General features: G+C 34.2%; 1 protein-coding gene across 9 annotated transcripts; it reads left to right on the forward strand.

Annotated features, from left to right (window-relative positions):
• Positions 1–699: 699 nt before the first annotated feature.
• Positions 700–12,687, forward strand: LOC25502915 (telomere repeat-binding factor 1). 9 transcript variants are annotated; one of them, XM_024772207.2, is made up of 10 exons: positions 700–870; positions 966–1,143; positions 1,228–1,442; positions 2,208–2,292; positions 3,714–3,797; positions 4,770–5,120; positions 7,293–7,320; positions 8,601–8,776; positions 8,901–9,935; positions 12,257–12,687. In XM_024772207.2, exons 2-7 carry the CDS (start codon positions 994–996, stop codon positions 7,317–7,319), a joined length of 912 nt encoding a protein of 303 aa, XP_024627975.1. In that variant the 5' UTR covers positions 700–870; positions 966–993; the 3' UTR covers position 7,320; positions 8,601–8,776; positions 8,901–9,935; positions 12,257–12,687. The 9 variants fall into 9 exon arrangements, with proteins under 9 accessions (XP_024627975.1, XP_024627979.1, XP_039685552.1 ...); XM_024772211.2 differs by having other exon boundaries at positions 8,633–8,776; XM_039829618.1 differs by lacking the exon at positions 7,293–7,320 and having other exon boundaries at positions 8,901–9,478; positions 9,853–9,935.
• The last annotated feature ends 1,467 nt before the right edge of the window (positions 12,688–14,154 follow it).

Here is a 14,154-nt window from a genome sequence, read left to right on the forward strand (position 1 = left end):
TAATGAACACAAAGTCTCAAATAAACATCCTCTCTCCACGGGTTCCACTTCTTTTAAAGATTAAAATATTGAAGTGCAATGATAAATAATTAGCGTGATCTCGTTCAAAAAATTTATGTGAAGTACAAGTACTGCGTTGGAATGCTACGACAAAGGATGAAAACCCTAAAAAAACATCGGTGTATATGAAAAGAGCAATGTTATTTGAACATCAATTTGATTGACAACCACATTGACAATCATATTTTTACAAAGAAAATTATGTATTGACAGAAAAATCAAATAGGAGTGTTATTTGAACAACTTTTAATTGACAACTTATAGGGACAACCATAATTTGCAAAGAAAGAAAATGTATTTGCACGAAAATCAAAGCAAGAAAGAGATAAAGTAAAAAATAACGTGAGTATAAAAAAGAAAGTTGTAGTAAAAGTTGTCACAAAATGGATGTCCAAATATCATTTCTCAAAACCAAAACAATAGAAAAAGAAAGCAAAAATATAATATGAAAGAGAAAGTTGTCACAAAAAGTTGTTATAGAATGATTGCACAAAGACAAATACACAAGATCCGCGGTTCAAACACCGGCCGAAAAAAAAAAAAAGGGTTGTAGATATATCTTGTATGAAAATAAACAAACAAATAAATAAATAATATAAAATCTTAGATATATATATATATATATATAAACACATCAAATCAAATTTACCACAGAATCAAAACCCTAACACAAAAACCTGGTTCGAGTCACACTGATCTCAGCGAAGCTGCAGCCGGTGTTCGTTCTCGTCGTCGGAAGTTAGGGTGAGCAATTCCAACATTTCCTTCTACTTTGCGGATTCCCGCCACGATTTCGCCGCGTTTTCCGGCGTAAGTGTTTCCAACGTGTTATGATTCTTTGAAACATGTGATTATAATTTTGGAGTTGAATTTGATATTTGTATAATTTACGAGGATGATTTCAGAACAGAGTGAATTTCTTTATTACTCTAGATGGGTGCTCCTAAGCAGAAATGGACATCAGAAGAGGAAGCAGCTCTTAAAGCTGGAGTTGCCAAGCATGGGGTGGGAAAATGGCGTACAATAATCAAGGATCCTGAATTCAACCGTGTCTTGTTTATTCGCTCAAACGTCGATCTCAAGGTTTTGTTATTTACATTTTCTATATGAATTAATGTTGGACAGTTAAATGTGGATCTAATGGTTTTGTTATGTGGGGTTGGATAGGATAAATGGAGAAATTTGAGTGTAATGGGAAATGGATCGAGCTCCAGGGAGAAGTCTAAGGGAGCAATCAAAAGGTTGAATCATCCGGTACCAAAACAGGATGACAACTCTATGGCTATCACTGCGGTTACTGGTCCATCCGATGATGATGAAATTGTTGATGCCCAACCTCTTCAAGTCTCAAGAGACATGCCGCACATTCCTGGTCCAAAAAGGTTTATTGTTAAGTTTGGCCGATATTTTTTTTTGGTTAAATATGGTATTTATTTAATTGCATCTAATAGCGGTAGAGGGAAAATTTTACAAACTACTATTGTTTTACCATATACGGTTTAATACAAAATATTGAGAATAAATATTTCTGGTATATTCTACGATCGAAATACAACAAAACTCCATTCAATTTTCAATGGAATTGGATCCGGAGTTTTGCGAATTATCCCCGAAAGTGGAAGATAATTGAGGTATTTGAGGCTTCAATGTGACTACCGTCACTTCGGCCAACACCACAAGGTGGGACTTTACCATCGTGGAACAGTTTTTTGCTAAAAGATGAGGAAGAAACTCAGTAAGCGATTGTAGCTAGCAGTTTACCACTGTAGCAAAACGAAATTTGGACAAACTAATATTTTTCACAATATGTAGGAAAGCGACTGACATAGCTCGCGTCTATCAGCCTAGCTAGAATAGAACATATACTTTAATAGTCCTATCGGCTATTGTCCAAGCGTGTTAAGATCATTCATTTACCTTGCTATTATGCTCCCCTGATTTCATTATCTTGATTTGCTTGCATCCTATAGAGGATTCATTTATTTGAATATATATATATCTGTGTGTGTGTGTGTTCCTCCATTTGTTATATAAATTGTAATTTTTTTATGTTTATTTCGACAGTGTATGCTTAACCATGTTTACATTATACAGATTTTTTATGTTTATTGCGACAGTGTATGCTTAACCACATTTACATTATACAGATTAGATAACCTTATATTGGAAGCTATATCTAGCTTGAATGAGCTCGGTGGTTCTAATACAACAACTATTGCTTCTTTCATAGAGGTATAATTCTGATTTCTAAGCCCAGCTTTTATTTGTTTTGCTTTTAGTTCATTTAATTCAATAGTTGGCATGCTGTTATTCTAACCTTATGATTGTAGTTAAAATACATAATAAGTATCTCATAAAATCATTATTCTATCCTAACAGTATTTTAGAATATCTTAGAATATCTCTTGTCCATATTAGCATATTCCATGATGTTATTTTTTTTAATTATGATTAGGAGTTGATATTAGTACAAAGAGGAGTGCTAGCAACACTCTTTTCAATTCTCACTCCAACACTCACTATCTCATTGGATGAAATCCATGTGGGTTTCACCACATGTGAGACCCATTTCCAAAATGTGGGATCCACATTGATTTTACCTAATAAGAGAGTGGGTGTTAGAGAGAGTGTTCCTAGCACTCCTCTAGTACAAATTCTGGTTAGTAATTTGTCTGAGGGCGAGCCTTGGCACAGCGTTAAGGTGGCTACCGATGATATGGAGGTCATAGGTTGAACTCCTTGTAACAGCCTCTCCGCTTGCTGGTGTAAGACTGCACACATCTATCCTCCCTAGATCCCACGTGGGATTCTCGTGCGCTGGAGTAATAAACAAATACCACTTGCTGTGTGTATAAATTACACTAAACTATCGCTGGAGTAATAAACCAATGATATGGAGGTCATAGGTTGAACTCCTTGTAACAGCCTCTCTGCTTGCGGGTGTAAGGCTGCATACATCTATCCTCCCTAGATCCCACGTGGGATCCTCGTGCGCTGGAGTAATAAACGAATATCACTTGTTGTGTGTAAAAATTACACTAAACCATCCATGTTTATAGTCCTAGAATTGTATAGAAGAAAATGTAAGAAATTGGAAAAGAAAATTAACAAACACAAAAACAAAGAAAAGAAGAAATGATTAACTAAATATAATAACACTGATTGCACAAATGTTTCTTTGCTTTGATTTTTCTAAGTCGGGGCCCATCATGAAGCTGAGCTATTTTGAAAAAAGATTGTTAAAATTGAGCCATTATGCTGAAAGACAAGTGAGCCTATTTGCACAATGAAGCTTGAGTGTGTGTGAGTCTCATGCTACAACTCCGTGCCTTCTGAAACCAGGTTACTGTGACTTGTGGTTTCTGTGAGATGGAAGCTTAGTGCAGCCTTAGGTGTTCCAAATGTCCCTTGTGGTAAAATGTGAATACGGTGCTATTTCAACTTTCAATTGACTAAATCTTATGTGATTAAGAAATGACATTATGTTGATTATTACAGTACTAATTAGAGTGTTATAGCATTACATTTGGTTGGATACTAACTAGAGTCTTGTAGCATTACATTTGGTTGGATAATTCTCTATCTTATATTTCATATACAATATTGCTTTTGTGTTAAACAGAAGTTGAATTTCATCACTTTGTATTCTGTAGGACCAATACCGGCCACCTGCAGACTTCAAAAAGTTGTTGTCAGCAAAACTGAAGTATCTTACATCTAGCGGAAAATTGATTAAGGTATATTGCAACATGTTTCATTATGTCTTAACTCATCCATCTAATGCAAACATACAATAAAAATTGTCATAATTGCATTTGTTTTCAGCAATGCATTTTTTTTGTGTTTTTGTCCACAATTACCAGTGTGGGTGCATGGGTATCCCATTTATAGCATGGGCATCCCCTATCTTTTGGGAGTGAGTTCTCCTCTACAGTACTATTTTATGTTTCCTAATTCATGGAAGAATACAAAATCTATCATTTACTCCAAGACGTAGTGGATTAGTATCAGGAAAAATCAAAGTCTCATTGGATAGAAATAAGGCCTAAGAAGAGCTTATAAAGCCTGGGCAATCCTCACCTTAGAAGTTGGTTTGATGGAGTTAAATCAGGACCAAAAACACAAGATGGTATTAGTGTCAATCCTAGACACATGAATGGGCCACTGTATTATTCGTGAACCTAGTTGAGCAGTGTTGGGTTTGAGCAGGTGTAATAGAAAAAACTCAAGGCTCACATTGGTGTTAGATAAGGCCTAAACAGAACTTCTACTGTCTAGGCAATCTTCACCTTGCAAGCCGCTTTGTCGGGTTGTGTTCGGCCTCAAACCTTACAAAGTAGACAAACCCTTGTAGAATATATATAACTATTTAAAACCACGTGTTGCTGCTGATGCTGTTACTTGTTTAATTATTTACTATGTACTGCTTAGGTACAGCTGCTGGCTGTGGCTTTGGGCTGAGATTCTGTTTTACAACTCTACATTTTCTAGTCTAGAACTATACAAAATTTGTATCTTCCGGTGTGGATTAAAAACAGTTTTTGTTCTATATATTTTAAGCATCAATGTTTTTTCTTGATTTAATGTTATACACTTATTGTGAGCCATTTTTTGATGCTATTCTCATTTTTTGATGCTATTCTCATTTTTGGATATCATATATTGTTTCAACTAGAGATCTTACTCATGGGCTGAGTTTTATATTTCAGGTGAAGCGCAGGTATAGGATTGCACCTACCCCGTCATATTCAAACAGAGAAAGACAGCCACCCATGTTATTATTGGAAGGGAGGCAGAAAACCTCTATGAAATTGGACAGGGTCGAGAGAAAATACCCTACAAAGTCTGAGATAGATTTAGAAATAGAAAAGGTAAGGTCCATGTCTGCTCAAGAGGCTGCCGCATATGCTGCTCGAGCAGTCGCTGATGCAGAAGCCGCCATAGCGGAAGCTGAAGAGGCAGCTAAGGAGGCAGAGGCTGCAGAAGCGGATGCAGCTGCAGCAGAAGCTTTTGCAGAAGCTGCATTGAAAACACTGAAGGGGAGAAACACCTCAGAGACGGTAAGTCTTGGCTTTTCCTTTTTTGTAATACTATAACATAATACATCAATAGGACATGTAGAAGATTCTTATGTATGCAACTTAGAAGAAAAATCACATGGAATGAGTTTTTTATATCTACATATGATACTTATTTTGGAATGCCAATTTTATTCATTTGTTTTTCCATATAACCTGCTTGTGAGGGCATAAGGCACATCTCAAAATCTATCATCTAAAATGATTTCAAATGTGATTTTGTTTTGGAGGGATTTATATTTTCATAAAGCACTTGGAATGAGTTTTTATATATTTACATATGATATTTATTTAGGAATGCCATTTTTATTTTATTTGTTTTTCCATGTAACCTGCTTGTGAGGGCATAAAGCACGTCTCTTCTCAAAATTTATCACCTAAAATGATTTGAATTGTGATTTTGTTGTGGAGGGATTTATCATTCCGGAGACATTTTATGCCATCTTAGTGATTAGTTGGTATTTCTATCAAATAGATGTGGTATTTTAACTATTTATTTATTTTTTGCATATTTTAATTTGTAGACGATCCCGTCTTGATTGAAGTGTGAAGAATGAGACATGAGGAGCGTGGTCCATGGTGTTGGGTAGGAGAGAGGCAGCCGGATTTACATTATACATAGATAATGGCTCTTTGCAGGCCTAGCCTTTATCAGGGGATTATTGCGAAGAGCTAGACCTTGAAATATGCTTGTTGTTGTTTATAGGAACATAGTTTTGATTTTTTGTTTTAATTTCTTGAGAGCGGATGGTTAGATGAATTGGAATCTACTCAAATTTCTGCAAAAGCATACAAATTTTTTAGTTCAACCTTTCAAATAAAAAGCCTTTAAGTTCAAACAAAGCTTTAGTAGGGATCTTTTCATGTTGTTGGAACAAAGTGCCTTTTCATTTATCGATTTGACTTTTTGAGTAAAATGCAAACATTGTTTCAATTCATTATTACTTATTTGCCTAATTAATCATGTGAAAAAACACTGTCTTGATCAAAGGGGTTGTAGTGTTCCACGGACTAGGATTCATGCTAGTTACTGATCGGTGCAGTCACTCATTTATGAACTGCTGGATGTTATAGAAACTGTGAGGTGGAGAGAGAGAGAGAGAGAGAGAGAGAGAGAGAGGGAGGGAGAGGGAGAGGGAGAGGGAGAGGGAGAGGGAGAGGGAGAGGGAGGGAGAGAGAGAGAGAGAGAGAGAGAGAGAGAGAGAGAGAGAGAGAGAGAGAGAGAGAGAGAGAGAGAGAGAGAGAGAGAGAGAGAGGAGGAATACTCTGTGTTCCACACAACCCTATTAGAAGGAATTGTGTAGTAGAAACTTATTTTAGATACAACCATAGTGCATGTTTACATTAATAGGTAAAAGTTATGTTTAAAACATATAAAAAAAGAAAAGATTTTGACAAGTTTTGGTGTTTCTGAATGGATTTTGATAATATTGAGATTGTGATTTGATTTTTTTTTTTGCATCTTTACACAACTCAAAATTTATCGTTTAGCTCAATTTATGTTCTTCTAGAAATGGTAACTTTTATCTGAATATATTTGAACCTTGGAAGTTTTACATTCAATTTGTTTTTAATTAAAATTAATATTTACCATTGTAGAAAGGATGGATTGGCTATCTATGCCTGAAAAGTTATTGATTTTTAGGCTCATCAATTGATAGGTCTTGCTAGTGATACCCCACTTACTTTCACACCTCTGCTATCCTTTTTGATTAGCTTTTACTTGAGTAGTGTTATCCTTCAACATACCCCCACAACACAACAATTACTTTCCACTTGAATTTTATTTTTTATTATTAAGCAATAGCTTCTTATACAAGCAACAGTTGTTATTATATGCCACTGTGACTTGTGTAAAGTAAGGTCCAGTGGAAAAACTCAATACAAATATTTTATCCCTTTTACATTGGTCTTCCTTAAGCTTTGTTAAAATATCACCTACATGATGTAGGCTACATCTTCTATATATTTTTTAATCAAATACCTACACTTTTTTGTCAAAAATAAAAGCTACACTTTTGCTTAGGATCAAGTTCAACAACTACTACTATATTTTGGAAGTTATTCCGGTTTCATCTTTCATCTTTCATTTTTGTACCATGTTACTTGCTTTTTGTTTCTTTGTTTCTTTATGCTTTTCAAATCTCGATGCAGCTGGAGCTCGTCAACATTGGAAGTTAGGGTGAGAAACTCCACCTTTTCCTTTTTTATTTCATTTTTCCGATTTCCGTTCTTTTCTGGTTGTGGGAAAGCGATTCCACCGTGATTTCCCGCGGCCATAGCTGCCTCGCAGGAGGCACCATATTAAAAAATTGCATCGCAACAGAGCTTCATTAAGCGGCGCGACTGACTACTTAGATTTATTTTGAGTTAAGAATTTTTATAGGTTTTATTTGGGAGTTGGGAAAAATGAGTGGGAAGGGATTTTTATAAGCTTTTAGGTAAATAATTTAAAGAAAAGAGGGAGAACAATTGGGTTTGCTAACTTAGACCAACAAGAAACATGAAGGTCCAAGATAGCAAAAGTGCTTCTTTTCATTTGGACAAAAAAACCAATATCCACTAGTGTAAACCAATTTAAAGTAAGGGATAGTTTAGTAAATATCCCTCAAGCTATTTGTTATAAAATAAAAGTTGGTCTAAGTTAACAAATTGGTGCAAGTTAACAAAAATGTTTTAATGAAAATCACTAAAGTAACCCTCAAGCTATTTGTAATAAAATAAAAGTGGGTCTAAGTTAGCAAATTGGTGCAAGTTAACAAATCTGTTTTAATGAAAATTACTAAAGTAACCCTCAAGCTATTAGTTTTAAATAATAAAGATGAAGGATATTTTTGTCCAAATAAAAAGGTGCACTTTTGCTAACTTGGACCTTCATATTTTTTGTTAGTCTAAGTTAGCAAACCCCATATATATATATATATATATATATATATATATATAAAAGGGCAACCCGGTGCACTAAAGCTCCCGCATACGCAGGGTCCGGGAAGGGGTCTCACCATTATTGGTGTATTGTACGCAGCCTTACCCTGTTTTTTACACAAGAGGCTGTTTCCAGGACTTGAACCCGTGACCTTTCAGTCTCATGACAACAACTTTACCAGTTGCGCCAAGGTTACCCCTCATATATATATATATATATATATATATATATATATATATATATATATATATATTTGAATTCTTGATGAAAAAGAGTAAGATTATCTGGACAATTTGATAAAGCCCTTTGTAACCTTGCTCCTATTCATTTTTTGGTTACCCATATAGGAAAGTTTTAGTTTTACGGAAAAAAATAAACTGCCCGGGCGAGGTGGGACTATCATCAATTTGGCTTTTCTTTCACTCGTAACTTCCGAACAAAGCCTATGTTTCTAATGTGTTACAACTCTTTGAAACTTGTGAATATATGTTTGAAGGTGAATTTGATATTTGTTTGATTTATGATGTTGGTTGCAGAAGAGAGTGAATTTCTGTGTTACTCTAAATAGGTGCTCCTAAGCAGAAATGGACATCAGAAGAGGAAGCGGCACTTAAAGCTGGAGCTCTCAAGCATTGGGTGGGTAAAGGCGTACAATACTCAAGGATCCTGAGTTTAACTATGTCATAGATATTCGCTCAAATGTGATCTCAAGGTTTGCTTATGTTGTTGGTTATTCTGCTTATTTGTTTATTTATTCGTTTTCATTATAGTAAAGTACTGAATTAATGTTAGACTGTAAATGTGAATCTAAAGGTTTGGTTATGTGGGTTGGATAGGATACATGGAGAATTTTAAGTGAAATGGCAAGTGGATGGACTTCCATAGAGAAGTCTAAGGTAGCAATCAAAAAGGTGCATCTTGAGGCACCAAAACAGGATGAGAACTCTATGGCTGTCACTCCTGTTACTCCAATTGATGATTTTCAGCCTCTTCAAGTTTCAAGAGATATGCTGCAGTCTTGGTCAAGAAAGGTCTATTGGAAGGTTGGGCCAATTTTTTTTTTTGGTTTAATATGGTTATTTATTTAATCGCATCTAATAGTGTTGTCAACTAGCGGCTATAGCATAGTGGAATTGAACAAAGTACTATTGTTCTGCAACACACAATTTAATTCAAAATATCGACAATAATATCTCTCTATTAGATTCTATGGTCGATATGTGGGAAAACTCCATTCAATTATCGATGGAATCGAGAAGGGAGTTTTGCAAATTATCCCCAGAAGTGGAAGATTATTTTTAGATCTTCGAAAATATTCGAGGATTCAATGTGACTACTGTCACTTTGGCCAATACATTTGACGAGACTTTACCACGGGGAGCCGCTTTCTGCAAAAAGATGAGGGAGAAACTCAGTAAGAAACTATTATCAGCACTTCATCACTGTAGTGTAGCAGGTTTTGAACAAACTAATATTTTTTCGTGATCTGTGATTGGCATTACTCGCATGCATCTATCAACGTGGTTTGCAGAACAGAACATATAATTTAGTATTGCCATCGGTGACTATCTTTCAATTAGGGATTCTTATTAATTCCCATGGGTTAAGTTCATTCATTCAATTGCTTTGTTGGTATGCTTGCTTGATTTCATTATCTCGTTTTGCTTGCAAACTAAAATGGTTTCATCTGTTCGAAATTTTGTTTATATATGTTCCCCCTTTTGTTGTAAATTGTAAGTTTTTTGTTTATTTCGATAGTGCATGCTTAACCGTGTTTACACTATACAGATTGGATAACCATATAATGAAAGCTTTATGTAGATTGAATGAGCTTGGTGGTTCTAGTAAAACAACTATTGCTTCTTTCAAAGGTATAATTCTGATTTCAAAGACCAAATTTTGTTTATTCTGCTTTTATTTCATTTAATTCAGTCACTGACATGCTCTCATAAAATTGTTATTCTATCCGAACAGTATTTTAGAATATCTTAGAAAATCAGTTCGGAGATGTTTCCATATTCCATGATACTACCTCCATCTCTATTTATAAGACCTTTTTGAGATTTTTTTGTCTTTTTTTATAAGACCCCTTTGTCATTTCCAACTACGTTAATTATTTCCTTACCAACATACCCCTATTTATTTTACATCTTTTTCTTCAATCAACAATAAATACTATGTTGAAAACATAAACCTAGTCTCTTTCTTAAGGATAAAATTGTAAAAGCAATAGTAATTACAAACAAATTTAATACTCCCTCCGTTTCAAAATGAGTGTCGTTTTAGCCAAAAAAAATTGTTTCAAAATGAATGTCACTTTCAGTTTCCAATGCAATAATAACTTTTTCTTTTCAATTGTACCCTTCAATTAATACTATATACACTACTTCCAAAGTATTATTTTTTCTTTAATGAAAAACAAACCAACAGTTGATTAGGATAATTGGTAAAATTGCTACGACATTTGACTACTTTATTCCATTCCTTAATATGTGTGCAATTGGCTAAAGCGACACTCATTTTGAAACGGAGGGAGTACTATTACCAACTTTCTTAATTCCCGTGATTTGGCCAAAAGGGTCCTATAATTAGGGACAAAGGTAGTATGTTATTTGTTTAATTAGGATTAGGAGTCGACATTAGTGCAAATACTGGTTAGTACTTTGTCTGAGAGCGAGCTTTGGGGCAACACAATGGTGTCTACCTTGTGATATGGAGGTCATGGGTTGAACTCATTGAAACTGCCTCTCTGCTTGCAGGTGTAAGGCTGCATACATCTATCCTCCTCAGATCCCACCTAGTGGGAGCCTCGTGCATTGGATTTAACTAATAAATGAACAAACTTGCTGTGTGTATACATTACAAGAAACTATTCTTATTTACAGTTCTAGAACTTATAAATGTTAGAAATCGGAAAAGAAAATTAACAAATGCAAAAAAATAAGAAATGATAATCAACTACATATGACAGCTCTGATTACGCATATGTTTAATTGCTTTGATTTTGCAAAGTTGAGGCATCATGAAGCACCGCCAGTATGAAAAAAGAAGGCTAAAATTGAGCCATTATGCTGAATGTCAAGTGAGCCAATTTGCACAAAGAAGCTTGAGTGGTGTGACTCATGCATCTGATGCAATCATAGAATAAAAATTATCATAAATGCATTTGTTTTCTCCAATCACCAGTGTGGGTTCCCTTTACAACCCTAGCCTGTGGGTTAATGTAGGAACATGAGTATTGAATGAGATTAAAACATGGATTTTCCATTTGTAGGAGAGGTTGACCTGTCTGTACATCCCCTATCTTTTAGGAGTGGGTTCTTCTCTACAGTATTGTTTTATGTTTGCTGTTTCATGGGCAAATCTGAATCAAAGTCTCGCATTGGATAGAAATAAGGCCCGAGTAGAGCTTATAAAGCCTAGGCAATCCTCACCTTAGAAGTTGGTTTGTTGGAGTTGAATCAGTCCCAAAACATTAGATGGTATTAGTGTCTATCATAGATACATTCTTGGGCCACTGTGTTAGCCATGAGTTAGGCGTGAGCAGGTGTATTAGAAAAACTCATGGCTCACATTGGTGTGAGATAAGGCCTAAATAGAACCTCTAATGTCTAGGCAATCTGCACTTTACAAGCCGCACAGTGGGGTTGAGTTCGGCCCCAAACCTACGACTTAGACAAACCATGGTATTACATTTATATTACAGGATATGGAGTAATAGCTGAATAAAAAAATCTCCGGACAAGAGGATTTGGAGTGAGGCTGAAAGTAATAACGAAAGATATAGAGTTAAAATGAAAATTGTGACGAAATGATGAGAAATAATCCTTGCAATATTTTTTTATTCGGAGTTATATCTATTTGTAATAAAGTGTTGCTGTCAATGCTGTTAGTCTATTGCTTAGATACAGCTGCTGGTTGTGGGTTTGTGCTGAGGTTCTAGTATACAACCCTATATTTTCCAATGAAGACAGACAAAATTAATATCTTCTGGTGTGAATTAAAAACAGTTTTTGCCATACTAAAGAAATGGTTTTTGTTATATATATATATATTAGGAATCAATATTTTTTCATGGTTTAGTGTATACATGTATTGTGAGCTATATTTGGATGCTATTCTCATTTTTGGATGTCATATTTACATGTTTTCAATTAGAGGCCAGACTCATGGGTTGTGTTTTATATTTCAGTGAAAGGAAGGTATAGGATTGCACCTACCCCAGCATATTCAGACAGAGGAAGACACCAACCCATGTTATTATTGGAAGGGGGGCGGAAAGCCTCATATGAAATTTGACAGGGCTGAGAGCAATATCCCTACGAATTCTGAGTTAGATTAAAAATTAGCAATATCCCTTATGGAGCAGTTACTGAAGTGGAAGCCGCCACTACGGAAGCTGAAGAGGCAACAAAGGAGGCTGCAGAAGCGGGATGCAGATGCAACGGAAGCTTTTGTAAAAGCTGCAATGAAAATACCAAAGGGGAGAAACACCCTAAAAACTGTAATTCTCGGTTTTACCTTCCGTTGTACTAATACTATAACTTGAGAGAAATGATACCTGTGGAACAATTTGATGACAACTTTCTCCCTCATCCTTATATTATGTTTTTACTTTCTTTATTGCTTTGGTTTTCGTGTTAATATCAATTTTTCTTTATAATTTTATGGTTGTTTCAAAAGTTGTCTCATAAATAGTTGTTCAAATAACACACTTCATAACTTAAATACATTAATAGGGCACACATAAGATTCTTTTGTATGCAACTTAGAAGCAAAATGACATAGGATGAGTTTTTATATTTTCTTCTTCCGTCTTGCAATATTAATTTTTTAAGGTTTGCACACTTATTAAGAAAATGATTAATTGTGTTGATTTTATCAGGAATAACTTGAACAATTTTATTGACAAACAATGTATAAGTATATTGTTAGTATACGTTTTGTTGGTTATTGACAACCAACAACGTACAAGTATATTGCTAGTATCCGATTTGTGGTTCTTAATATTTTTTTTTCATCTAACCTTGGTTTACGTGCTTACTATTTTGAAGAGAGAAAGGCATACATTGTCAACAAATAGAATGTCAATATTAGCACTCAATTTTAATGCTAAAATTAGTATCATTTACTAAAATATCTTTATTAATCGTGGTTAGTGCAGTAGTTAAAATTGGATAAAATTCAATAAATAAGGATATAATAGTGAAAAAAATAATAAATGTTGTATCGGTATTGTAAAGTGATAATTATTTTGAGACAGAGAAAAAAAAGGCTAAAGAGACAGCTATGAATATCTGGGAATGCCAATTTTATTTGTTTTTCCATATAACCTGCTTGCGATTGAGGGCATAAAAGACACATCTTCTTTGAATCTATCAGAGAAAATGATTAGAAATGTGATTTTATTGCGGAGGGATTTATCATTTTAGAGACATTCTATTAAGAATCTTATTGAGCATTTGGTTCTCTAAAATTGGATGGAACAATACTTATTTCGAATGAGCCAATAGTATGAATTGAAAAAAGTTGTTTATCGTTAACTATGTAAGATCTTATATATGCATTTATGAAAATTTTATGGAAAGAAGGATTCCTTTGCTACTGCGACAGGAAATGTTGTCAACTTATAATTTTAAACTAATTTTTGAAATAGACACACAATGAAAATTTGGGGTGTATTGGATTAAGATTTTAAAAGATTATTTTAATAAAAAAAGTCTTTAAGATTTTAAAAGACTCTGTGATATTGTATTGATTCTGTGAGATTTTAAAAGACTTTTTATTTAAAAGACTTTATACACTCAAGATTTTAAAGGATTTATCACTGACTTTTAAGGATTTTATGTGATTTTAAAATTTCAAAGGATTCAATGAATTTTAGGAGAAAAAGAACAAACTTACAAGCGTGAATGATAAAAATAACGAACAAATAAATTCTAGCGTTTGAATAAAGAAAAATAAAACCAAGAAAAAATTATTTTACTATTGATTTTCAAATTTTAAGAATTTTATAGATTTTATAAGATTTTAAGGGACTAAAAAACACTCTAACACATTATTCTCAATACACATTTTTTATTTGTTAAA

The sequence above is a fragment of the Medicago truncatula genome, chromosome 8, assembly GCF_003473485.1.
Source record: "Medicago truncatula cultivar Jemalong A17 chromosome 8, MtrunA17r5.0-ANR, whole genome shotgun sequence".
Taxonomy (NCBI): domain Eukaryota; kingdom Viridiplantae; phylum Streptophyta; class Magnoliopsida; order Fabales; family Fabaceae; genus Medicago; species Medicago truncatula.